Consider the following 27670-nt stretch of genomic DNA (forward strand, 5'->3'; position numbering starts at 1 on the left):
AGCCTGAGAAACAAGCACTGGCTGGTGGAATCGCATTGTCTGGGATGTAGGTCTGGGATGATGAGCCGTAGCTGCAGAATTTTCGGATGCACAAAGCCACATTCCTGGATCTGTGCACCAAACTTGCCCCAGTCTGCCAGCGCAGGGACACCAAAATGAGAGCTGCACCGACAGTGGAGAAGTGAGTGGCGATTGTACTGTGGAAATTTGCAATGCTAAATTGCTACCGGTCGGTGGGAAAACATCTCGGAGTTGGGAAATGCACCATGGGGGCCACTGTCATGCAAGTGTGCAAGGCCATTACGCACCTCCTGCTCTGCAGGACTCTGGGCAATCTGCAGGACACAGTGGAAGGTTCTGCAGCAATAGGCTTCCTGAACTTCGGAGGGTCAACAGATGGCACACACGTCCCTATTTTAACACCAGACCACCTTGCCACGGAGCACATTACAGTAATGCAAGTGCTGGTGGATAGCCGGGGATGCTTTACTGACATCAGTGTGGGCGGGACAGGGAAGGTGCATGCTGCGGGCATCTTTAAGACTGGACTGTTTTAACACAGGACTGTTAAAAAAGCTGCAAGCAGGGACTTTCTTTCCTGACCAGCAGATTACCATTGGGAATGTTGAAATGCCAGTATCACGATTTTGTTGAAATCACAATATCCTGGGAGACCCAACCTACCCCTTGCTCCCATGGCTCATGAATCCATACACTGGCCATCTTGACAGCACCAAGGAAAGCTTCAAATGTCAGCCCAGCAGGTGCAGAACAACAGCTGAACGAGCCTTTGGTTGTTTGAAGGGTCCCTGGCGTTGTTTACTTATGTTGGACCTCAGTGAAAAAAAAATCCCAATGGTGATAGCTGCCTGCTGTGTCCTGCATATCATCTGTGAATTAAAGGGGGAAAGTTTCCACCAGTGTGGAGGTGGAGCTGCTCTCTGCTGAATCTGAACAGCCAGACACAAGGGCAGGGCCGGATTAACTTTTTGTGGGCCCGGTGCCAAACACATTTCTGGGCCCCCATTGGGGAAATAGGGCATGTGATGGGGGGCGGTCCGCAGAGCGAGGGGCTGGCTGGGAGCAATGAGACACAGCACAGCAGGAGTGGCCCCACTCAGCCCAGCACAAGGGCACTGTTTACAAACCCAAAACTGCTAGATGCACACTGGCCCCCTCAGCCCTGCGCTGCCAGTGTGCCCCTTCCACACTCACCCTGCCCAGTGCCCTGCCCTTATGCCAGTGCCCCCTCACCCACAGACTTCCCCTCACAGACAGCTGCAGCGGCACAGAGCTGCTAACAGGGGAGTTTCAGTGGGAGTTCAAGGCAGAGAAACCAGGAAGTCAGACAAGGGAAGAGTCAGGGGTCTGCCAGCAGCCCAGCGCTTGTTGGTGGCCTGCGATGCGGTGTAAGGCGTGGATTGCCAGGCACAGAGTTGGAAGGGTATGATGGAGGCAGAGGCAGCAGGTACAGACGCACTGGGGATGACCAGATGCGGTAGCTGTGGCATGTACATGGTCCTGGAGGGGGCACCTGAAAGGAGTTTGGTCTGCATGAAGTGCCGCCTGATAGAGCTGCTGGAGGAAAAGATAAGAGGACTGGAGATGCAGGTGGAAACTCTGGCTGAGTTTAGAAGGGGGTTTGAGCAGATGATGGAACACAGACATGATGAGGCACAGGGGATAAGCTCAGACGAGCGGATAGAAGCAGGACCAAAGAACTCTGAGGAGGGGCTGCTGGGTGAGGAAAGTGGACGGTGGAAGCATGTGACTAGGAGAACCAGGCAGAGGAAAAGACGGGCCAGCGATGGAGAAATAGAACTCAGGAACAGGTTTGCTGAGTTGGAAAATGAAGATGGAGCACAGCAGGCTGCTGAAGGAGAGAGGGCAAGGAAAAAGAGTCGAACAGCTAGTCCTGCAGAAGGAGGGGAGGAGTCAGTGGAGGCAACACCAAGCATGAGCCCTAGGAGGATTGTAAGGGCGAATACAAATCGAGAGGAATTGCGGCCAGCTGGTGTGGGGGATAGACCGGAGAATCACACTGTCACCAGGAAAAGGCAAGTCTACGTGATTGGAGACTCTTTACTGAGAAGAATAGACAGGCCTGTAACTAGACCTGATCGGGAGAACAGAAGGGTGTGCTGTCTGCCAGGGGCTAAGATACAGATGTGGACCTGAGGCTGAATAGGATCCTAGCGGGAGCGGGAAAGAATCCGTGGATTGTCCTTCATGTGGGAACGAATGATACGGCTAGTTACTCGCTGGACTGTATCAAGGAGGACTATGCCAGACTGGGGAAGACGCTCAAAGAAATCGAGGCTCAGGTGATCTTCAGTGGGATTCTGCCGGTTCCTAGAGCAGGGCGACGAAGGAGTGACAAGATTATGGCGATCAACAGATGGCTCAGGCATTGGTGTTATAAGGAGGGCTTTGGGATGTACGGTCATTGGGAAGCGTTTACGGATAGACAACTGTTCGCTCAGGATGGACTTCATCTAAGTAAGGAGGGAAATAGAATTCTAGGATGGAGGCTCGCTGACCTCATCAAGAGAGCTTTAAACTAGGAAGTTAGGGGAGATGGCTGGGAGATGCTCAGGAGATCTCCACGCCAGAATATAACCTGGAGAGGGAAGTAAACAAAGTGAGAGGGGATACTCTTGCGGACCAAAGAATTGATCCAAGGAGGAATAGTGGAGTAGAAACCAGAGTAACAGGTGATGCTGGTGGTAGGTTTGTGCACGACAGGGGAAAGAATGTCACTGACGCCAAACGCCAAAAATTAAAATGTCTGTACACTAATGCGAGGAGCCTAGGTAACAAGATGGAGGAACTGGAGCTACTGGTGCAGGAAGTGAAACTGGATATTATAGGGATAACCGAAACCTGGTGGAATAGTACTCATGACTGGAGTACAGGTATTGAAGGCTATGTGCTGTTTAGAAAAGACAGGAAGAAAGGCAAAGGTGGTGGAGTAGCCTTGTACATCAATGATGAGATTAACTGTAATGAAATAAGAAGCGATGGAATGGATAAGACAGAGTCTGTCTGGGCAAAAATCATACTGGGTAAAAAAGCAACTAGAGCTTCCCCTGAGATAGTGCTTGGGGTGTGCTATAGACCGCCGGGATCTGATTTGGATATGGATAGAGACCTCTTTAATGTCTTTAATGAAGTAAACACAAAGGGGAAATGTGTGATTATGGGAGACTTCAACTTCCCGGATATAGACTGGAGGACGAGTGCTTGCAAGAATAATAGGGGTCAGATTTTTCTGGATGTGATAGCGGATGGATTTCTTCATCAAGTAGTTGAAGTACCTACGAGAGGGGATGCCATTTTAGATTTGGTGTTGGTGAGCAGTGAGGACCTCGTAGAAGAAATGGTGGTAGGGGATAACCTTGGTTCGAGTGATCATGAGCTGATTCAGTTCAGACTAGATGGAAGGATAAACAAATGTAGATCTGGGATCAGGGTTTTCGACTTCTCGAGGGCTAATTTTAAAGAGTTAAGGAAATTAGTTAGGGAAGTGGATTGGACGGAGTAACTTGTGGATTTAAATGTGGAGGAGGCCTGGAATTACTTTAAGTTGCAGCTGCGGAAATTGTCGGAAGCCTGCATCCCAAGAAAGGGGAAAAAAACCATGGGCAGGAGTTGTAGGCCAAGCTGGATGAGCAAGCAACTCAGAGAGGGGATTAGACAAAAGCAGAAAGCTTACAGGGAGTGGAAGAAAGGCAGGATTAGCAAGGGAAGCTACCTTGGTGAGGTCAGAACATGTAGGGATAAAGTGAGGAAGGCTAAAAGCCGCATTGAACTGGACCTTGCAAAGGGAATCAAAACCAATAGTAAAAGGTTCTACAGCCACATAAATAAGAAGAAAACAAAGAAAGAAGAAGTGGGGCCGCTATACACTGAGGATGGAATGGAGGTTAAGGATAACCTAGGCATGGCCCAATATCTAAACAAGTACTTTGCCTCAGTTTTTAATAAGACTAGTGAGGAGTTTAGCGATGATGGAGGGATGATAAACGGGAATGTGGATATGGAAGTGGATATTACCGCAACTGAGGTAGAGGCCAAACTTGAACAGCTTAATGGGACAAAATCGGAGGGCCCGGACAATCTCCATCCGAGGATATTAAAGGAACTGGCGCGTGAAATTGCGAGCCCGTTAGCGAGAATTTTTAAGCAATCGATAAACTCGGGGATTGTGCCGTACGACTGGAGGATTGCTAACGTAGTTCCTATTTTTAAGAAAGAGAATAAAAGTGATCCGGGTAATTATAGGCCTGTTAGCTTGACGTCTGTAGTATGTAAGGTCTTGGAAAAAATTTTAAGGGAGAAAGTAGTTAAGGACATAGAGGTCAATGGTAATTGGGACGAATTGCAACATGGATTTACTAAAGGTAGATTGTGCCAAACCAATCTGATCTCCTTCTTTGAGAAGGTGACGGATTACTTAGATAAAGGAAATGCGGTAGATATAATTTACCTAGATTTCAGTAAGGCGTTTGACATGGTTCCACATGGGGAACTGTTAGTTAAATTGGAAAAGATGGGGATGAATATGAAAGTTGTAAGGTGGATAAGGAACTCGTTAAAGGGAGACTCCAGCGGGTCGTATTGAAGGGTGAACTGTCAGGCTGGAAGGAGGTCACTAGTGGAGTCCCTCAAGGATCGGTTTTGGGACCGATCTTATTTAACCTTTTTATTACTGACCTTGGCACAAAGAGCGGGAATGTGCTAATAAAGTTTGCGGATGACACAAAGCTGGGGGGTATTGCTAACACGGAGAAGGACAGGGATACTATTCAGGAAGATCTGGACCACCTTGTAAACTGGAGTAATAGTAATAGGATGAAATACAATAGTGAAAAGTGCAAGGTCATGCACTTAGGGATTAATAATAAGAATTTTAGATATACGTTGGGGACGCATCAGTTGGAAGCGACAGAGGAGGAGAAGGACCTTGGAGTATTGGTTGATAGCAGGATGACTATGAGCCGCCAATGTGATACGGCTGTTAAAAAAGCAAATGCGATTTTAGGATGCATCAGGCGAGGTATTTTCAGCAAGGATAAGGAGGTGTTAGTACCGTTATATAAGGCGCTGGTGAGACCCCATCTGGAATATTGTGTGCAGTTCTGGTGTCCCATGTTCAAGAAGGATGAATTCAAACTGGAACAGGTCCAGAGACGGGCTACTAGGATGATCCGAGGAATGGAAAACCTGCCTTATGAAAGGAGACTCAAAGAGCTTGGCTTGTTTAGCCTGGCCAAAAGAAGGCTGCGGGGGGATATGCTTGCTCTATATAAATATATCAGGGGGGTTAACGTTAGGGAGGGAGAGGAAATATTTAAGTTTAGTACTAATGTAGGCACGAGGACGAATGGGTACAAACTGGATATAAGGAAGTTTAGACTTGAAATTAGACGAAGGTTTCTAACCATTAGGGGAGTGAAGTTCTGGAACAGCCTTCCGAGGGAAGTAGTGGGGGCAAAAGACTTTTCTGGCTTTAAGACTAAGCTTGACAAGTATATGGAGGGGATGTTATGATAGGATAGTTAATTTGGGCAATTGATCTTGGATTATCACCAGATAGGTCTGCTCAATGGTCTGCGGGGAGATGTTGATTGGGATGGGAACTGAGTTACTGCAGAGAATTCCTTCTTGGGTGCTGGCTGGTGAGTCTTGCCCACATGCTCAGGGTTTAAGCTGATCGCCATATTTGGGATCGGGAAGGAATTTTCCTCCAGGACAGATTGGCAAGGGCCCTGGAGGTTTTTCGCCTTCCCCTGTAGCGTGGGGCATGGGTCGCTTGCTGGTGGATTCTCTGCAGCTTGAGGTCTTCAAACCAATTTTGAGGATTTCAATAACTCAGTCCTGGGTTAGGGGTTGTTATAAAAGTGGATGGGTAGGGTTCTGTGGCCTGCCTTGTGCAGGAGGTCAGACTAGATGATCATATTGGTCCCTTCTGACCTATGAGTCTATGAGATCCCTATGCCCAGCACCCCCTGCCTAGAGACCCCTCCCGCTGACCTCCCACCACAATTGCACAGCACCCTGCACACCATACCCCCTGCCCAGCTCCCCCACCCACAGATCCCCTACTGTGCAGCACCCCCTTCACAATCCCACCATCACAGCTGTACAGTGCCCCATATTCCTGAGGGAATTCGGCATCAAATTCTGTGCATAATATTTTTTAAAAGTCTGAACTTTTTATTTTAATAATAAATGTGGAAGCTCCACCATGGCAGTGGGGAGCACAGGCCACTGGCTGCCTGGAGGTGAGAGAACACCCTGCAGCCTCCCCCACCCCCCTGGGACAGGGACTTGTCAGTGAGGCTGAACCTGACCCTGACACAGAACAAGGGCCAGGCCTTCCCCAGAAACACCCTGGGGCCCTGTCCCTTTTGTGCCAGGCACCCCAGATGTGGGCAGGGATGCTCAGCCCAGCAGCAAGATCCAAGTGCAGGGGGACTTAGTGTGCAGGGATCCAGATGGGGGTAAGAGGGTTCTGTATGGGGAGTAAGAGGGTTCTGTGGGGGGCAGTCTGGGTGCAGGCAGCTCAGTGGGGTATCTGGATGCACAGGGAGGTGCCAGGTGCAGGGGCACTGGGAGTCTGCAGGGGGGACCAAGTGAAAGTAGGGGAGTCTGGGTGCAGGGGAGGTGGGGTTGTTGTACTCACCGCACAGGATCTTTTCGGGGGAATAAGGCAACCGCCACATTTATTGGTAATATATGCATCAATCAACACTGTATCACATGCATATGATATATTACACTCACACACTCACATACAAACACACACACAAGCACATTTCGTCTTGTTGTTGTTACCAACTAGTTGCTCCCCTTAACTTCACTGGCCAGGTGAGTTAGATGGGGGAGGGGTGGAGCTGGGCTTCTGCCAATCCGGATCGATGATCCGATGTTGACAAGACGAGATCCGGGGTCCTCTGCAAGACACCTCACATTTATAGCAGCTTCCCTCTTGTGCAAATCTATGCCAGATTCAAATGTGTGTCTGTGTCTGTTGTGCTGCTTCCTTCTGGGTGTTGTCCCAATGCTGTTCAAAGAGGGTGTTTCCAAAAGAAGGTGCTGGCTTCTAACCCCCCCTCTTCGGCCGTCAATATGTCTGCTCTTCTTTAGTGAGCCCACTTGTCAAGTCTGATTGTCCTTGGTCCGGCTCCCGGCCCCTCTCCAAGGGTTGCAGCTGTCTGGAGGTGCTGCCTTCCACACCTTCCTCAGTCCCACCTCATTCATTCAACAGGGCAATTGATTAAGGTGTGTGTGGAGGATCTTATTCTACTAGCAAAAAGACATTTTTCTTCTACTTTAAGCATCCTTAGGGGCTATAACATTATACCAAAGCTTAACGCAAAGTTTTCTTTAAGCGTTTCCACATAGGAATCTGATACAAAGTTCCTATATCAAAGGACTTGATACAAAGTTGTGTGAAAGTTACGTGAAGGTGCTTAAAACAGAGATTTACCTAGAGGGTTCATTTGGGTGGGGGTCTAGGTGTAGGTGGCTGGGGCTCAGTGGGGAGGCTCTTTGGGGTGGTACAGATGCAGGGGAAGTGGGGCTTGTCAGGGTGAGGGGGCGATGGGCCTGTTTAATAGGGGAGCCCAAGCTGCTGGCAAGGGGATCAGCATTCTGGGCCCCCGTTTCCCCTATCCCAGGGTTCGGAAACCTTCGGCACGCAACCCACCAGGGTAAGCCCCCTGGCAGGCCAGGCCGGTTTATTTACCTGCTGCGTCCGCAGGTTCGGCCGATTGTGGCTCCCACTGGCCGCGGTTCACTGCTCCAGGCCAATGGTGGCTGCGAGAAGCTGTGGCCAGCACATCCCTCGTCCTGCACCGCTTCCTGCAGCCTCCATTGGCCTGGAGCAGCGAACCGTGGCCAGTGGGAACCGCGATCGGCTGAACCTGCGGCCGCGGCAGGTAAACAAACCGGCCCGCAGGGGGCTTACCTGGTGTGCCGCAGGTTGCCAATCTTTGCCCTATCCCCTTCCCTTCCCCAACCCACCCCCTTCCCCACTACTTCAGCTCCTCCCCATCCCACCCTCTTCCTTTCCCACTGTCTCTGTGCCCTGCCCTGCCTGCCCCACCACGAGCACTCACTGTTGTACAGGATGAAGGATGGCTCTCGGCACACAGAAGGGAGCTCAGCCAGCACTAGGACTCAGAGGGTGGTGTCCAGCTGCAAAGTCCAGGGAGCGGAGCAGCATCTTCCTTCAGCCGGGCTGTGCAGCTCTGCAGTCACAGAGTCAGGACCCTCGCTCCACCCTCCCCAGACCGCACCCCCGCCTCCTCTCCCCAGTGGGGAGCACTGTGGCTGTGCTCCTCCCCCGCCCCCCTGCCGGCAAACAGCTGATCTGCAGCAGGGAAGGGGGAACGGAGCAAGCCGTGAGAAGAGGCGGGGAGGGGGAGCTTGTAGGACCCTCAGTGCTAGCAGCACCAAGCTTCTGCTCCCCGCAGGAGAGAGCGGGCGGCGGGGAAGGGTGGGCCTGGCTGGGCCCCCCTGGAGCGTGGCCCGGCCCCGTGGTAAACCCACTACTACCCAAGGGCTAGTAGAAGGGTTCAGTACAGAGCTCTGTAGCTCAGGGAGACTTTAATGGTGAGCCAGACCGGTGGATGTTGCTGCAGTGTACGCGACCTGGCCTTGCTCTTTGCAGCCCGGTACGATTCCTGTGGCGATTGTGTGTGTGCAAAGTAGAACATTGCCAGTGCTCTTCGTAGTGCAGTCGTGAGCGAGGTTCTGGTTTCTGTGACAAAACGAAGTCACAGGAAATGGGTGCTGGTCAGACCTGCTCAGCACCAGGCAGCACATGCTGTGCACTAAGAGAGATGAATTTTGTTCCAAAAATGGATTTTTATTCTGTAACATGAACCAGGCAATTACAAAACCTTCTGAGACTTAGGAACAGAACTTAGGAAGGGGAGAGATCACCACATTTCCCTTTCAGGTACACACACACCAACCACGGCTTTCACAGGTCAGTCTCCGTGTAGTTGTGACTGTCTTTCATGTCCCTTGGGGTGCAGTGGTAGGGGCAGTGCAGTGACCTAAGTTCCCTGTAAGCTGCACGGATGCGCAGCAGCCGACTTAGCACCGTGCAGGCGCTTAGGGGACCCGGCTGGGGACCTGCCGTGGCCTCCGCCTAGCCCAGCCCCCAATCCCTCCTCCAGCCCCAACTCACCTTGTGGCCTGGACCTGCCACAGCTGGAGCGGCCCATACCCAGCCACGGCCCTTCCCCCGGTCCAGACCTGCTGGGCCCAGGGGAGAGGCACCTGTTCTGCAGTCCCAGCCCTAGAACTCCCACAGCAGGGACAGGTGCCTCTCCCACCCCAGTCACTGCTGCAGGGAGAGAGTGCTTGGGGGTAGGGGAAGTGCTGGGGGGGAGAGTCCTCTCTCCACAGCATAGCCCCGGAATACCCTCCTACATCCCAAATCCTTGATCCCCAGCCCCACCCCAGAGCCTGCACCCCCAGCCAGAGCCCTCACCCCCTGCACCCCAACCCTCTGCCCCAGCCTTCAGACCCCTCCCACGGGAGCCCTTCAGCCCCACCCCCACCAGATGAATTTTATGTGCACCTCCATATTGGTACACACAAAATTCATTCTGCACATGGGTGGCAAAAATTAGAGGGAACCCTGGCAGCAACCCCTGATGACATGTGGAATATTGAGGGGGATGAAGGGAGGCGATATCGAGTTCTCTACAGGCTGCAGAGGGAGGCGAGCACAGGATTCTTATACCTGCAGGTTACCAGATTCAGTGCAGCTTCTGTTTGCTGCCTGAGAAGCCCCATTATGTCCTAGTGCATCTCTCTCTCCTTTTCCTGCTTGGACGCCCAGGCCTTTCTCCTCTCAACTTTTCCCTCTCCGTGCTGTCTGAAATGGTCATCCTCCAGGCCCTGGTCTCATTCTCTCATGCAGCACAGGTTTACATGATCTCATGGAACGTGCCAGCCCGACTCCTCTTCTTTCTCCTCCTCATCTGGCTCAGGCTTTCCTCGGGCGTGGAGAAGGAGACGGAAGGCCCCAATGGCAGTAGCTGCAGATACAACACAGAGAGGTACCATTGTTAGTGCATTCAGAGTGGAAATAAAAACTTAGGATACAGTAAATCCTCACTTAACGTTGTAGTTCTGTTCCTAAAAAATGCAACTTTAAGTGAAATGATGTTAAACGAATCCAATTTTCCCTTAAAATTTAATGTAAATGCAGGGGGTTAGGTTCCAAGGAACTTTTTTGGGGGCAGACAAAAGGCATTATATACTGTACAGTACTGTACTTGGGAAGTGCCCCTGGCTTACCTCACACAGGTACAGCCCACTGCAGGCCAGGACACTAGGAAGCACCTTCAGAGCAGCAGTAGCAGCTTCCCTGGAGAAGAACAGGTGCTGCCTTTGCTAGGGGATGCTCCAGACCTGACTTTTCCTGTCCCCACTCCACTCCAGGCCCACCTCTTCCCACCCCACTCCACCTCCTCTCCGGAGCACGCCGCAGCCTCACTGCCCCCCCCCACCCTCCATTCCTACGCGCCACCAAACAGCTGTTTGGTGGTGGGAAAAGCACTGGGAGGGAGGGGGAGGAGGCGGAGAAGATGAACTTGGGCAATGCTCCTTTGGAAAGTCATTGCTTTTCCACAGACTCTTACAAGCAGTGGATAGAGCAGGCAGCCAAACCACGTTATAAGGGTGCACTGCACAACTTTAAACGAGCATGTTCCCTAATTGAGCAGCGACGTAACTTTGAAACAAAGTTAAGCAGGAGGATGTTAAGTGAGGAGTTACTGTACTGAACTCACTTCCCTTGCTCCCTAAATGTTGCAAGCAGTACATTCTCACTTCTGCTTGGGCTTGACAGAGCACAGCCCCAGTCACAGCACCTGCCATTGTGAATATGGCTATTGGGGGGCAGAAGATAGGGGAAATGAGGGGGGAAATAGCTTACAAGCATGAGTATATGTGTATGGGGCAATGAGACTGAATACTAGCACCACTTTCCACAGGCAGGGGTGATTTTAGCTGGTATCTCGCTCCTGAAGGTAACAGAGGCAAAGAGCACAGCTGCTATTTGCATCCTGACGCCACCCAGGCCCTTCTTTAAAAAGGGAAGAAGGAGCAGCTGCAGAACTACAGCCTCACTTCAGTCCCTGGAAAAATCATGGAGCAGGTCCTCAAGAAAACCACTTTGAAGCATTTGGAGGAGAGGAAGGTGATCAGGAACAGTCAGCATGGATACACCAAGGACAAATCATGCCTGACCACCCTGATTGCCTTCTATGGGGAGATAACTGGCTCTGTGGATGAGGGGAAAGCAGTGGGTGTGATATATCTCGACTTTAGTAAAGCTTTTGATAGGGTCTCCCACGGTAATCTTGCCAGCAAGTTAAAGCATGGATTGGATGAATGGACTACAACAGGCCTGCACAACTCAGAGCGGCGAGAGCCACATTGCTCCAAAGAAAATAGCTGAGGGCCGAACCCCCCCAGCTGTACTGAAACACGCCCCCCGCTGTCCAGCCCGCGTAAGCAAGCAGGACTCACTCTGGTGACGCCACCTGCTGGTCTTCTCGGGAATTAGCTCATCCAGCCGTTGGAGCGCCCTCTGCAGGCTGGTGTCCCACTGCTGCTGGCTCTGTGTCCCTCCTCGACCCCGGTGCCCTTTGATTTGGGGTGCTGCTCCCTGACAATACCCCCACACTCTGGCTCTAGGTCTCCCCTCTATGGGGAACCCCCAATCCTCTAATCCCCACCTCACCTCACTATAAGGCTACTGCCAGTCACCAACTAGCCCCCGTGCCCTGGGGCAGACTGCATTATATCAGCCACTCATCACAGGCAAGGTTGGGTTTGGACCTGCTGCCTCCCTCTATAGCTGGGCTGCCCCTCTGCAGCCCTGGTACTGGTCTTAGGCCCTCAGCTAGGTTCGCAGCTAGGAGGTTTTCCAGGCTGGAGCTCCCGCAGCTCTTCTAGCCTTCCCCCAGCCCTGCTCCACTCCCAGTACCCTGCTCAGCTCCCTAGCAGCCAGACCCTTCTCTCTCTACAAGCAGAGAGAGACTTCCTCTGGGCCTCTGGCCCACAGCCTTTTTATACAGGCCAGTTGGGGCGGCTTCCCCGGTCAGCTCAGCTTTTCCCCTGCCACAGCCCTTCCCCAGGGCTGTTTTAAGCCCTTCAGGGCAGGAGCGGGGTAACCACCCTGCTACACCCCCCAAAACACATCCCCTAACCCAGCGATGCCCGCAGCATGGAAACAAACCCTTCTTCCCCAGCGCCACCCCGCCGAAACAGCTGTGACCGAAAAGGAAGGGTTTTTTTGGGGGGGATGGGTGATACTTTATTAAGGATTTTTCAATTAAAGCAAACAATTTTTTTAATTATTTTTGTTTTTTTTATGGAAAAATGAAAAACCACCTGTTCCGTTGAAAGAAAACATTTGTACTTTTCATAATCGCCTTGCAAATTTAATGAGAGAGATGACATCTCTTTTCGGCAACAAGCTTGTCATATTTGGGGGTCATATTTGAAGTGGATATTTTCATAATGTCTTCCAAATGGTCGTCAGTCAGAGAAGAACGTTGCTTGTTTTTATTCATGTTCATGATGGAAAATGTTTGTTCACATATGTAAGTGCTTCCAAAAATGCTGAACGTTTTCAGTGCAACTTCGATAAGATTCTTGTATTTTTCATCATCCAGACTTTTGTAGAAGTCCCACAGGCTGCTTTCTCTGTGCTTATTTCGGTAAATTGCCGAACATTGACGTTCAATAACCTCCAACTGCAAATCTCCTGGCACATCCGCTGGATCCACAGAAAAGGGCTCTTCAATCAGTTTCAACTGGATGTCGTCATCTTTAGACAAAGTAAGTCTTCTGTCAAATTCTTCAATCAAAAGATTGATGTGCTTTGCGTATTTTTCTCCTAACTCGGCGTGTTTGTGCTGAGGGATACGCTGTGCACAAGTGGGAAAGTGACACATTTCACCTTTTGACAGCTGATTTCTGAAAAGTTTCAATTTCATTTTGAAAGCTGTCACTGCTGCACGCATTTGAAATAGAAGCTGATTTTTTTTCCTGAAGTTGAATGTTGAGGTCATTCAGGTGTGCTGTAATATCACAAAAGAAAAAGAGATCTTGATTCCAGGACTCATTTTCAAGCTCTGGGAATTTTATTGGCCCATTTTCTAGGAATTTTGCTACCTCCTCTTTCAAAGCAACGAAACTCTGGAGCACTCTTCCTCGACTCAACCACTTCACTTCTGTATGGTAGATTAAGTCACTGCACTCGGCGTCTTCCCCTTCAAGAAAGGCTCGAAATGTCCTATGTTTTAGTCCTCTAGAACGGATGAAGTTTACAATGCAAACTACCACTGACATTACATGCTCAAATTTTAAGACTTTGCTACACAAAACCTGTGGATGTATAATGCAGTGATGTTTGGTTATTTGTCTCCCAATAAATTCTTCAAGAAGACTAATGACTCCAACATTTTTTCCGCACATAGCTGGAGCATCATCAGTACAAATGGACACCAAGTTTGTGAAATCTAATCCCAATTTATCATTCATGCACTTGATCACTTCACAGGAGATTTCTTTTTCGGTTGTGCGACCTGTCATGGAGCACATGCCAACCAGTTCTTCAGTAATTTCAAAGTTTTTATCAATACCGCTAATAAAAATAAGAAGTTGGGCAGTGTCTTTTAAATCGGTGCTTTCATCCATAGCTAGGGAGTAAAAGTAGAATTCAGTGATTCTCTGCTTTAACTGATCACTTAGATTGGTAGAAATGTCTGCTATTCTTCTCTGTACAGTCATGCGTGATAGACTGACAGTCTCAAATATTTCCCTCTTTTCTGGACATAACTCAGATATAGCAATCAACACACTCTTTTTTAAAAACTTGCCTTCTGTGAAGCATTTCCCAGCAGCAGCAAGTTCCTTAGAAATTTGATAGTTTACTTTAGTAACCGTATCATTCTCAGTGCTCACTTCCTTGAAAATTTGCTGTTCTCCACTAAGGTTTTTCACTAAACTGGCTGCTTTAATTATTTTTTCATTTGGGCTCAATTTGGCGAGATTGGGATGTTTAGTTTCAGAGTGCTGCCGAAGGTTGTATTCTTTCATAACAGCTAATGTTTCGTGACACACGAGGCACAGTATTTTGTCTTTGGAAACAGTACATAAGTATTTATTCGTCCATTCAGTGTTGAAAACTCTGTGCTCTGATTCTATTTTTCTCTTTTTCTTTTCACTCGTTGTAGCCATTATGAAGCTCAAGATTTTGTTGAATAAATTTACACACAAGAGAAACACTCACAGTCACACACAAAGAGGAGAGATATCTCACGGCGCGTCGCACACTAGCAAGGCACTGACAGTGTGTGGAAGCCTGTAGAGAGGGAAAGAAATGGCGTGCATAGGGTAACCAGATCACAGCAGTAAAATAGAACCGCCCCTCCCTGCTCGGCATCACCATTACACCCCTCTTCAACCCCCCATGGGTCACTATATTACTGCACACAGCAGTACCAAAAATTAAAATACTTAAAATGGATGCCTCCCTCTAGCCACCAACTCGCCGCTCGCCTCCTCACCCCTTCACAAGTATAAAGCCTCACAGCCACTACCTGCCCACCCACTCTCTTGGTTCATTCCCCTATGAAATAAGGGGAGGGGAAAAGGGGGACAGTTTGAAGGGATTTTCTGGGGCTATGAACTAAGCCGGAGAGAGGAAAGGGGAGCAGTGTGAAGGGATTGGATGTGACTGTCCAAAGCACAAACACAGGGGCCGCAAGGAGCCCGGGGGGGGGGGGGGGAAGCAGTATGATAGGGACCAGGGAAGGGGACAGCAGTCGGGGCAGGGCAGGTGCAACGCACACATACAGGACCGCTCGGGGGGGGGGCAAGTGGGGCAGTTTGCCCCAGGCCCCGCAGGGGCCCCCACGAGAATGTCAGAGGCTCCACCCCCCTCTGCTTTTGCCTTCCCCCATCTAGGGAGACCAGATCACAGAGGTGAAATATCGGGACGCGGAAGCGGAAGAAAAAAAAGCAAAAAAGCATGAACAAGTGGGAAGCACCTGGGCTGGCGCCAGCCACACAGATGTAGACAGCGGCCCCGGCACTCAACAACCCCATCCAGAGCCTGAGGACTGACACCCCGATGTCACGGAGATGGGCATGGACAGGGGGAGCGCCCTCGCCAGATCCCTGCGCGGAGACCGGCCTGGGCTGGCCGTGGGCGCACTAGCAGGGAGCAGCCCCTTCCCTGGCGGGCTCCAGCTCCCCATGGGCCCGGGAGTGCGGAGGAACTTTTTTGGGGGCAGACAAAAGGCATTATATACTGTACAGTACTGTACTTGGGAAGTGCCCCTGGCTTACCTCACACAGGTACAGCCCACTGCAGGCCAGGACACTAGGAAGCACCTTCAGAGCAGCAGTAGCAGCTTCCCTGGAGAAGAACAGGTGCTGCCTTTGCTAGGGGATGCTCCAGACCTGACTTTTCCTGTCCCCACTCCACTCCAGGCCCACCTCTTCCCACCCCACTCCACCTCCTCTCCGGAGCACGCCGCAGCCTCACTGCCCCCCCCCACCCTCCATTCCTACGCGCCACCAAACAGCTGTTTGGTGGTGGGAAAAGCACTGGGAGGGAGGGGGAGGAGGCGGAGAAGATGAACTTGGGCAATGCTCCTTTGGAAAGTCATTGCTTTTCCACAGACTCTTACAAGCAGTGGATAGAGCAGGCAGCCAAACCACGTTATAAGGGTGCACTGCACAACTTTAAACGAGCATGTTCCCTAATTGAGCAGCGACGTAACTTTGAAACAAAGTTAAGCAGGAGGATGTTAAGTGAGGAGTTACTGTACTGAACTCACTTCCCTTGCTCCCTAAATGTTGCAAGCAGTACATTCTCACTTCTGCTTGGGCTTGACAGAGCACAGCCCCAGTCACAGCACCTGCCATTGTGAATATGGCTATTGGGGGGCAGAAGATAGGGGAAATGAGGGGGGAAATAGCTTACAAGCATGAGTATATGTGTATGGGGCAATGAGACTGAATACTAGCACCACTTTCCACAGGCAGGGGTGATTTTAGCTGGTATCTCACTCCTGAAGGTAACAGAGGCAAAGAGCACAGCTGCTATTTGCATCCTGACGCCACCCAGGCCCTTCTTTAAAAAGGGAAGAAGGAGTAGCTGCAGAACTACAGCCTCACCTCAGTCCCTGGAAAAATCATGGAGCAGGTCCTCAAGAAAACCACTTTGAAGCATTTGGAGGAGAGGAAGGTGATCAGGAACAGTCAGCATGGATACACCAAGGACAAATCATGCCTGACCACCCTGATTGCCTTCTATGGGGAGATAACTGGCTCTGTGGATGAGGGGAAAGCAGTGGGTGTGATATATCTCGACTTTAGTAAAGCTTTTGATAGGGTCTCCCACGGTAATCTTGCCAGCAAGTTAAAGCATGGATTGGATGAATGGACTACAACAGGCCTGCACAACTCAGAGCGGCGAGAGCCACATTGCTCCAAAGAAAATAGCTGAGGGCCGAACCTCCCCAGCTGTACTGAAACATGCCCCCCGCTGCCCAGCCCGCGTAAGCAAGCAGGACTCACTCTGGTGACGCCACCTGCTGGTCTTCTCAGGAATTAGCTCATCCAGCCGTTGGAGCGCCCTCTGCAGGCTGGTGTCCCACTGCTGCTGGCTCTGTGTCCCTCCTCGACCCCGGTGCCCTTTGATTTGGGGTGCTGCTCCCTGACAATACCCCCACACTCTGGCTCTAGGTCTCCCCTCTATGGGGAACCCCCAATCCTCTAATCCCCACCTCACCTCACTATAAGGCTACTGCCAGTCACCACCTAGCCCCCGTGCCCTGGGGCAGACTGCATTATATCAGCCACTCATCACAGGCAAGGTTGGGTTTGGACCTGCTGCCTCCCTCTATAGCTGGGCTGCCCCTCTGCAGCCCTGATACTGGTCTTAGGCCCTCAGCTAGGTTCGCAGCTTGGGGGTTTTCCAGGCTGGAGCTCCCCCAGCTCTTCTAGCCTTCCCCCAGCCCTGCTCCACTCCCAGTACCCTGCTCAGCTCCCTAGCAGCCAGACCCTTCTCTCTCTACAAGCAGAGAGAGACTTCCTCTGGGCCTCTGGCCCACAGCCTTTTTATACAGGCCAGTTGGGGCGGCTTCCCCAGTCAGCTCAGCTTTTCCCCTGCCACAGCCCTTCCCCAGGGCTGTTTTAAGCTCTTCAGGGCAGGAGCGGGGTAACCACCCTGCTACACCCCCCAAAACACATCCCCTAACCCAGCGATGCCCGCAGCATGGAAACAAACCCTTCTTCCCCAGCCCCACCCCGCCGAAACAGCTGTGACCGAAAAGGAAGGGGTTTTTTGGGGGGGATGGGTGATACTTTATTAAGGATTTTTCAATTAAAGCAAACAATTTTTTTAATTATTTTTTTTTTTATGGAAAAATGAAAAACCACCTGTTCCGTTGAAAGAAAACATTTGTACTTTTCATAATCGCCTTGCAAATTTAATGAGAGAGATGACATCTCTTTTCGGCAACAAGCTTGTCATATTTGGGGGTCATATTTGAAGTGGATATTTTCATAATGTCTTCCAAATGGTCATCAGTCAGAGAAGAACGTTGCTTGTTTTTATTCATGTTCATGATGGAAAATGTTTGTTCACATATGTAAGTGCTTCCAAAAATGCTGAACGTTTTCAGTGCAACTTCGATAAGATTCTTGTATTTTTCATCATCCAGACTTTTGTAGAAGTCCCACAGGCTGCTTTCTCTGTGCTTATTTCGGTAAATTGCCGAACATTGACGTTCAATAACCTCCAACTGCAAATCTCCTGGCACATCCGCTGGATCCACAGAAAAGGGCTCTTCAATCAGTTTCAACTGGATGTCGTCATCTTTAGACAAAGTAAGTCTTCTGTCAAATTCTTCAATCAAAAGATTGATGTGCTTTGCGTATTTTTCTCCTAACTCGGCGTGTTTGTGCTGAGGGATACGCTGTGCACAAGTGGGAAAGTGACACATTTCACCTTTTGACAGCTGATTTCTGAAAAGTTTCAATTTCATTTTGAAAGCTGTCACTGCTGCACGCATTTGAAATAGAAGCTGATTTTTTTCCTGAAGTTGAATGTTGAGGTCATTCAGGTGTGCTGTAATATCACAAAAGAAAAAGAGATCTTGATTCCAGGACTCATTTTCAAGCTCTGGGAATTTTATTGGCCCATTTTCTAGGAATTTTGCTACCTCCTCTTTCAAAGCAACGAAACTCTGGAGCACTCTTCCTCGACTCAACCACTTCACTTCTGTATGGTAGATTAAGTCACTGCACTCGGCGTCTTCCCCTTCAAGAAAGGCTCGAAATGTCCTATGTTTTAGTCCTCTAGAACGGATGAAGTTTACAATGCAAACTATTACTGACATTACATGCTCAAATTTTAAGACTTTGCTACACAAAACCTGCGGATGTATAATGCAGTGATGTTTGGTTATTTGTCTCCCAATAAATTCTTCAAGAAGACTAATGACTCCAACATTTTTTCCGCACATAGCTGGAGCATCATCAGTACAAATGGACACCAAGTTTGTGAAATCTAATCCCAATTTATCATTCATGCACTTGATCACTTCACAGGAGATTTCTTTTTCGGTTGTGCGACCTGTCATGGAGCACATGCCAACCAGTTCTTCAGTAATTTCAAAGTTTTTATCAATACCGCTAATAAAAATAAGAAGTTGGGCAGTATCTTTTAAATCGGTGCTTTCATCCATAGCTATGGAGTAAAAGCAGAATTCAGTGACTCTCTGCTTTAACTGATCACTTAGATTGGTAGAAATGTCTGCTATTCTTCTCTGTACAGTCATGCGTGATAGACTGACAGTCTCAAATATTTCCCTCTTTTCTGGACATAACTCAGATATAGCAATCAACACACTCTTTTTTAAAAACTTGCCTTCTGTGAAGCATTTCCCAGCAGCAGCAAGTTCCTTAGAAATTTGATAGTTTACTTTAGTAACCGTATCATTCTCAGTGCTCACTTCCTTGAAAATTTGCTGTTCTCCACTAAGGTTTTTCACTAAACTGGCTGCTTTAATTATTTTTTCATTTGGGCTCAATTTGGCGAGATTGGGATGTTTAGTTTCAGAGTGCTGCCGAAGGTTGTATTCTTTCATAACAGCTAATGTTTCGTGACACACGAGGCACAGTATTTTGTCTTTGGAAACAGTACATAAGTATTTATTCGTCCATTCAGTGTTGAAAACTCTGTGCTCTGATTCTATTTTTCTCTTTTTCTTTTCACTCGTTGTAGCCATTATGAAGCTCAAGATTTTGTTGAATAAATTTACACACAAGAGAAACACTCACAGTCACACACAAAGAGGAGAGATATCTCACGGCGCGTCGCACACTAGCAAGGCACTGACAGTGTGTGGAAGCCTGTAGAGAGGGAAAGAAATGGCGTGCATAGGGTAACCAGATCACAGCAGTAAAATAGAACCGCCCCTCCCTGCTCGGCATCACCATTACACCCCTCTTCAACCCCCCATGGGTCACTATATTACTGCACACAGCAGTACCAAAAATTAAAATACTTAAAATGGATGCCTCCCTCTAGCCACCAACTCGCCGCTCGCCTCCTCACCCCTTCACAAGTATAAAGCCTCACAGCCACTACCTGCCCACCCACTCTCTTGGTTCATTCCCCTATGAAATAAGGGGAGGGGAAAAGGGGGACAGTTTGAAGGGATTTTCTGGGGCTATGAACTAAGCCGGAGAGAGGAAAGGGGAGCAGTGTGAAGGGATTGGATGTGACTGTCCAAAGCACAAACACAGGGGCCGCAAGGAGCCCGGGGGGGGGGGGGGAAGCAGTATGATAGGGACCAGGGAAGGGGACAGCAGTCGGGGCAGGGCAGGTGCAACGCACACATACAGGACCGCTCGGGGGGGGGCAAGTGGGGCAGTTTGCCCCAGGCCCCGCAGGGGCCCCCACGAGAATGTCAGAGGCTCCACCCCCCTCTGCTTTTGCCTTCCCCCATCTAGGGAGACCAGATCACAGAGGTGAAATATCGGGACGCGGAAGCGGAAGAAAAAAAAGCAAAAAAGCATGAACAAGTGGGAAGCACCTGGGCTGGCGCCAGCCACACAGATGTAGACAGCGGCCCCGGCACTCAACAACCCCATCCAGAGCCTGAGGACTGACACCCCGATGTCACGGAGATGGGCATGGACAGGGGGAGCGCCCTCGCCAGATCCCTGCGCGGAGACCGGCCTGGGCTGGCCGTGGGCGCACTAGCAGGGAGCAGCCCCTTCCCTGGCGGGCTCCAGCTCCCCATGGGCCCGGGAGTGCGGAGCCATAGCGACCTTTGCGCCACTGGGCTACATCCTGCTGGAGAAAGCGGGACCTTGCCATGGCCCCCGGGATGGGATCTCCTCACCTAGGGTCGCACACCCAGCCAGGCGCACACTGCTCCCCCCACCTTGCCCCCCAGAGGCAGACAGACTCACAGATACTAATTATCCCCAGCACTGCTCCCCCAGCATCTTGCAGCTGCTCCTTCGCCTCTCCCTCGCCGCGTGTAACCTGGCACTCGGCGCCAACTACACTCTGCTGCCCACCCAAGCAGCAAAGCTGCGGCAGCAGCCAAACGACTGCATGGCACAGCGCCCCCGGGGCAGCAGGGAGACTCTCAGGGCGGGCTGCCGCGGAGCTGGCTTCACAAACATGGGCTGGGCAAGGGGACCAGCAATCCAGCACCCAGCTGTCCACAAAGCCTGACTCTGCTGCCCTTTGCACAGCACCTGGTGGGGCACGGGACCGCTGGGGCTGGGGCTGGGGCTGGGGCTGGGGCACGGTCAGTGGAGCTGCAGCCGGCATCCCCCACCCCTTCCCCGGCGCCGAGGCCAAAACCTCTGCCTCCTCCCCCCAGGGCGGGTATTTGCAGAAGGATCCAATGGGGCGGGGAGGGAGCGGGTATTTGGAGAAGGATCCAATGGGGCGGGGAGGGAGCGGGTATTTGGAGAAGGATCCAATGGGGCGGGGAGGGAGCGGGCAGAGGCGGGGAGGGCATGAGCCCCCTCCGGGCTGTGCCTGTGGAGGCAAAATAACTGGACAATTTGCATCCTGATTGAACATCGGTCAGGACGCGGGACAATGAAGTAAAAATTGGGACAGTCCAATAAAATCGGGACATCTGGTCACCCTACCCCCATCCCCCGGCGCCTCAGCATGCCGCGTCCAGGAGCAGCCCTGGACAGCGCTGCAGCGGTGTCGCTCCAGCGAGGCCTGAACTCCTCCCGCTCAGAGCAGCGTGGTAACGGGGTGGGGCTGCGAGCTGCAGCCGAGTGGCAGGAGCTCACGCCCCGCTGGAGCCAGGCTGCTGCAGCTTTGTCCAAGGCCACTCCTGGACGTGGCGCGCTGAGGCTCTGGGAGAGGGAGAGGGAGAGGGAGAGGGAGAGGGAGAGGGAGAGGGAGGAGGCGGGGGTAAGTAGCATGCTAAGCCTCTCTGAGCCGGGCATCCCCTCCAGCTCTGAGCCCCTCTGAGCCGGACACCCCCCTGACCTCATCTCCCCCAGCCATGACCCCTAGCTCCATCCAAGCCCAGCTCTGAGCCGGACACCCCCCTGACCCCATCCCCCCCAGCCATGACCCCTAGCTCCATCCAAGCCCAGCCCTGAGCCGGACACCCCCCTGACCCCATCCCCCCCAGCCATGACCCCTAGCTCCATCCAAGCCCAGCCCTGAGCTGGACACCCCCCTGACCCCATTCCTCTCCCCCTGAGCCCAGCCCCCAGCTCTAAACCCAGCCCCTCTGAGTCCGACACCCCCTTGACCCCACCTCTCCCACAGCCAACCCCCAGCCTCTCTGAGCCAGACACCCCGACTCCATCCCCCCATCCCTGATCCCCAGCTATGAGCCCAGCCCCTCTGAGCCGGACACCCCCCTGACCACATCCCCCCCAGCCCTGACCCCCAGCTCCGAACCCAGCCCCTCTGAGCCGGACACTCCCCTGACCCCTTCCCCCCCAGCAGTGACCCCAAGCCCTGAGCCCCTCTGAGCCAGACACCTTCCTGACCCCCCCATCCCTGATCCCTAGTTCTGAGCCCAGCCCCTCTGAGCCAAGGACCCCTTGACCCCAGCTCCCGCTGCGGCTTGAGCCCAAGCCAGGTGACTCTCCTCTCACTCACCGGCTCTGCCTCATGCTTCCCGCCTCAGCAGCTCTGGAAGAGACGGTGTAGGAGGAGCAGGAGACAGAGACGCGCGCCGCACTTCTGACTGTCCGGGCGCTCAGAGCGCGGCACGCAGGGCTGTGAGGGCGGGGTCCGCCAGAAGGGGGTGAACCTGGTCAGAAGCGCGGCTGCGGGTTCGCCTCCTGCTGAGGGGGAGGGCCGACCTCACAGCCCCATGTGCGCACACTGTGCTCTGACCGCCCAGACGGTCAGAAGCGCGGGGCAGTGAGGTCGCCGTCCCCCTCCAGGCAGGGGGCGAACCCGCAGCCGTGCTTCTGACCATCCAGGCGGTCAGAGCGCTCTGTGCGGGGCTGTGAGGTTGGCCAGTGCCCAGGCGGGCAGGCGAACGTGGAAGAGCCCCCCGCCACTTGCCTGCAGGCCACACAGTGGGACCCCGTGGGCCGCATGTGGCCCGCGGGCCCCGTGTTGTGCAGGCCTGGACTACAAGGTGGATAGAAAGCTGGCTAAATTGTTGGGCTCAATGGGTAGTGATCAACGGCTCCATGTTTAGTTGACAGCTGGTATCAAGCAGAGTGCCCCAGGGATCAGTCCTGGGGCTGGTTTTGTTCAGCATCTTTATTAATGATCTGGATGATGGGATTAATTGCACCCTCAGCAAGTTTGCAGATGGCACTAAGCTGAGGGGGAGAGGTAGATATGCTGGAGGGTAGGGATAGGGTTCAGAGTGACCTAGACAAATTGCTAGCCTGTGCTCTGCAGTGGTTGTCTGCTGAAGTAATTGCTAAGTGGAGTGGCAAAGAGTCCTACCGCAGCAGAAAAAAGGCAGCAGCGCTTCCCAGAAGCCTTCGGTAGAGGATTGCAGAGTACCTCCATCAAAGTATCACTGAGATCTCTCCAAAGGATTCAGGGCACAAACAAACTGCTCCATGTGGCCCCTCTCTTGGTTGTTTCACTACCTCTTCTAGCGCAAGTAAAAAAGAGTAAATTAACAGATGTGTCCTGCCACTCTGGGGGTTCCATCCCTGGATTTTCAAAGAAAATGGCATATTTACCAGAGGTTCTTTCCCTTGTATCAGGCTTCCCTGAGCTGGACTGTGGGGACTGGCTGGTGGAGTCAAAAACATGTCCTGGCTCACTGGGCAGCTAGATTCCCTGGTTCCCATATTCCTCCTCCACACTGTTCATGGCAGGGGTCTGTGACTTGGGCTCCTTGAAAGTATCCACATGGCTCTCGGAGGTCATGGTGAGGTCTCCACCAAGGATGGCAGGCAGCTCTTTGTAAAAGTGGCAGGTCTGCAGCTCTGCACCATATCGGTCGTTGCACTCTCTTGCCTTCTGGTATGCCTGCCCTAGCTCCCTGGCTTTCAGGAGGCACTGCCGCTGGTCCCTCTTGTAGCTCTTCTCCTGCTGGCCCTGAGCAATCTGCTCTTAATGTCCACATTTCTCTGACTGGAGTGGAGCTGGGTTTGCAGAGTCTCTTCTCCCCACAGGCTTGGGAGATCCAATACCTCCCTGTGTACTCCAGGCAGGAGCACATCTGCAGCATGTAGCCAGGGCATGGTCAGCTGGGCAGTTACACTCAACAGCGGAGAGAGGCTAGGTGTGCTTGGCAAGCCAGGCAATCAGGAAAAGGAATTTCAAGTGTGTGGGGTGTTTAATGGGAGGGGCAGCTTCTTGTCCACATGACCCGTAGGCAGCAAATTCACAACGGCAACCAGAGCAGTCTTGTCAGGCATTGTGGGGTAGCTCCTGGAGGCCAACAGCAGTTGATGTAAGTAACGTAGTGTCTATACTGATACTGCATCAGCCTAACTACATCCACCCTGAATCTGTGCTGCTTGGGGAGGTGGTGTTATTCAGCTGGTGTAGTGGGGCAGTTACATCAGTAAAAACGAAATTTAAGTGTAGACACATCCATAGGAAGGTCTAAATAAACTGTCTTGTGTCAATGTAACCATGCAGTGTAGACCAGGCCTTAGTTTAAAGGATCTAGGAGCAGAAATCTTTCAATGGGAATTGCACTCCTAAAAATCCCTGAGGCATTGTAAGGAGCTTTATCTGTTTAGGGGGCATTTTACCCAACTCTTGCATTGTAAAGTGTTTTTGAGACCTCAAATCATTCTTGTAGCTTTTCTGTGAATCCTGTTTTCAACATCCTCTTTAAAGTATGGACACCAAAAGTGAATACAGTATTCCAGTAGTAGTCCCATCAATACCCCTGCTAAGGTAATATCTACTTCTACTTTTTTAAGTAAAATTATTATCAAATCTATAAAATTTTAGCTTTTGTATTTTTTAATTAACACTTTGGTAAACCAAAAATGTAGGGCTCAATGACCTGACTGTGTCTTTTTGAATAGCTGTTGCCTTTTACTCCAGAGGCAGTTGCCTGGCAATGTCAGGTGAAGCAAATCAGTGTACTGTGCGTGCACATATTTAAAGCACTTTGGGATCTCTTTGGGATAAAAAGGTAGTATGGAAATGCAAGAGGTTATTTATTTTGCTTGTGTTCTTGCAGGGGAAATCAGATTATCTATCACCACCGGCACTTTCACTAAAGCTAGCTGGCTCTCACGGCTCTTTTTTCTTCTAGAGATCGACTTAGAACAATGACCAATGTCTTGGGTGATGCACTTGCTGCGGGCATCATAGCACATGTCTGCCAGAAAGATTTTGCCCCAAAGCCAGAGAAAGTACGTATATCCATTGGGGAGAAAACAAGGGGTGCCAGGGCAAAACTCAAATACAGAAACTGTGGGCAGGTCAGGGAGCAGAATTAAGAGTATCTCCTTCTTGTTTTTGCAGCAAGATCCAGTGAGCAACACAGAGAAGCTTTCTTCTGCAGAGAACTCCCTTCTCCAGCCCAAAGACCATGTGATGGAAATGATTGTAGAAACCTTGTCCGAACGAACAGGAGTTAATTACAATATCTGCCAGGTGTAATGGCCACAGCATTTTCATCCTCAGGAAGGGGATTTTGGTGCTAAAACATTGCCACTCCACTCTGTGTGAACATGTGGACCTTACTGTGCACAAAGAAGGCAGAAAAATCCATTATTTTCTCTGGAGGTGTTTGAGAGGCTTCAATGAACAACAGCAGCATAACATTTCTGGCCAGAAGTTAAATAAGAAGCAGTAGTGCCAACTGCTTGCGGCGTTAACCTGACAAGCTACATCTGTGATGTTGTCTTGACATTCCAAAGCAACAGATTTTTAAAGGTTTCATGCCACTAGTTTCTCAACACAATTTTTTTTTCTAGGACAGAGGAATGGACAGTTATTAGAGGAGAACCTTAGCTGGTTGTTTTAAAAAAGGCCTGAGACAAGGCAGGGCTCTGTCACCTTCACCCATTTGCTGTAGGCAATTGCTGTCAGTTTGCATTGTTTATTATGCCGATAATTTTTTGACCATCTTATTTGTAAATGGTTGTTGGTAAAAAATTTTACAGAGAGATTTTATATTCTCTAAAAATGGAGATTTCAAGCAGACTTTCTGCCTGTCATTCCAAATCTAATTTTGTCTTCAAGGAACAGGCTGTTTGGACATCTTCGGACACAGAATGTAGGAGCAGATTTGTTTGGAAATGTTCCAATTTTTTCACTTGATCAGGTTCCCAACAACCATTCGTGGCTCTGTCAATGACTGCTTCATCTAGTGTGGTGAAGATACAGGTACTAAACACAAGATTTGGGAATAAATGGCAAAATTTGCATGGTGAGAGTGGAATACAAGAATCAAAATCATCTTTGGTTTCTTCATGATACATCTGAACTAAATGCAAGCAACTGGAAACTGCATGCAGGCATGAAAAGGAAATGGAAAATGCAATTGTATATGGCTTTAAATGTTTTTTTTAAATATGATCAAGCATTAAAACAGTGCTTTTGAATATATTTTATTTATGAATCAATCTTCCTCTTCAAGTATAAAACATGTCATATTAACCAACCCCTCCCTACATAATTTTTCCCGACCAGTGTGTTATGGGTCAGATCCCAATGAAATTATGCTGATTTTCCATCTGAGGACCTGGTCCTGTTTCTAATGTTGTTCCAAAGGCAGACTTAATATATCAAGACTGTTCTTGGGGAAAAAAAAATCATGAGTGAGTTTATATCCTTTTTGGAAATGTCATCCTCCCCCACTCGTGTATCATTACCACTCCAATAGAACAAAGCGCTACCTTTCTCAAACTCCCATTAATCTATTTAGCATTCCCTAGACGGAAACAGTGAAATCCACAAAGGCCTGATCTGACTCTCCTTGAGGTCAGTGGAAAGGCTCCCATTAACTTCAATGGTTGTTAGATCAGACCCTGAGGGTACATGTACACTATGGGATTATTTCGATTTTACATAAACCGGTTTTGTAAAACAGATTGTATAAAGTCGAGTGCCCGCAGCCACACTAACCACATTAATTCAATGGTGTGCGTCCATGGTCTGAGGCTAGCGTCGATTTCTGGAGCATTGCACTGTGGGTAGCTATACCGTAGCTATCCCATAGTTCCCGCAGTCTCCCCCACCCCTTGGAATTCTGGGTTGAGATCCCAGTGCCTGATGGGACAAAAATCATTGTCGCGGGTGGTTCTGGGTACAGCCTCACCCCTCCTTCCATGAAAGCAGCAGACAACCATTTTGCGCCTTTTTTCCTGGGTGAACTGTGCAAACGCCATAGCACAGCAAGCATGGACCCGGCTCAGATCAAGACCGCAATCATGGACGTTGTAAACACCTCATGCATTCTCATGCAGTCTATGCTGAAATGGGACCTGCAAAGCCAGGTGAGGAGGTGGCGGCGGCTACGGCAGCGCGGCAATGGGAGTGATGAGGACATGGACACAGAATTCTCTCAAACCGCGGGCCCCTGCGCTTTGGAGACCCTCCTGGTAATGGGGCAGGTTCTAGCCATTGAACGCCGATTTGGGGCCCGGGAAACAAGCACAGACTGGTGGGACCGCATAGTTTTGCGGGTGTGGGACGATTCGCAGTGGCTGCAAAACTTTCGCATGCGTAAGGGCACTTTCATGGAACTTTGTGACTTGCTTTCCCCTGCCCTGAAACGCCATAATACCAAGATGAGAGCAGCCCTCACAGTTGAGAAGTGAGTGGCAATAGCCCTCTGGAAGCTTGCAACGCCAGACAGCTACCGGTCAGTTGGGAATCAACTGGAGTGGGAAAATCTACTGTGAGGGCTGCTGTGATGCAAGTAGCCAAAGCAATCATTAAGCTGCTGCTATGAAAGATTGTGACTCTGGGAAACATGCAGGTCATAGTGGATGGCTTTGCTGCAATGGGATTCCCTAACTGTGGGGGGGCGATAGATGGAACCCATAACCCTATCTTGGCACCGGAGCACCAGGGCACCCAGTACATAAAGCGCAAGGGGTACTTTTCAATGGTGCTGCAAGCACTGGTGGATCACAAGGGACGTTTCACCAACAT

General features: G+C 50.6%; 1 protein-coding gene across 1 annotated transcript in view; it reads left to right on the forward strand.

Moving 5' to 3' along the window:
• The window catches only part of LOC127040029 (excitatory amino acid transporter 5-like), a 99082-nt gene extending 73914 nt beyond the window's left edge, over positions 1-25168 (forward strand). The window contains exons 10-11 of the mRNA XM_050933775.1: positions 24819-24918; positions 25031-25168. Coding sequence (XP_050789732.1) covers positions 24819-24918; positions 25031-25168 — 238 coding nt within the window. The remainder of the gene's footprint in view (positions 1-24818; positions 24919-25030) is intronic.
• Positions 25169-27670: the final 2502 nt, after the last annotated feature.

The sequence above is a fragment of the Gopherus flavomarginatus genome, chromosome 24 (assembly GCF_025201925.1).
Source record: "Gopherus flavomarginatus isolate rGopFla2 chromosome 24, rGopFla2.mat.asm, whole genome shotgun sequence".
Classification (NCBI taxonomy): domain Eukaryota; kingdom Metazoa; phylum Chordata; order Testudines; family Testudinidae; genus Gopherus; species Gopherus flavomarginatus.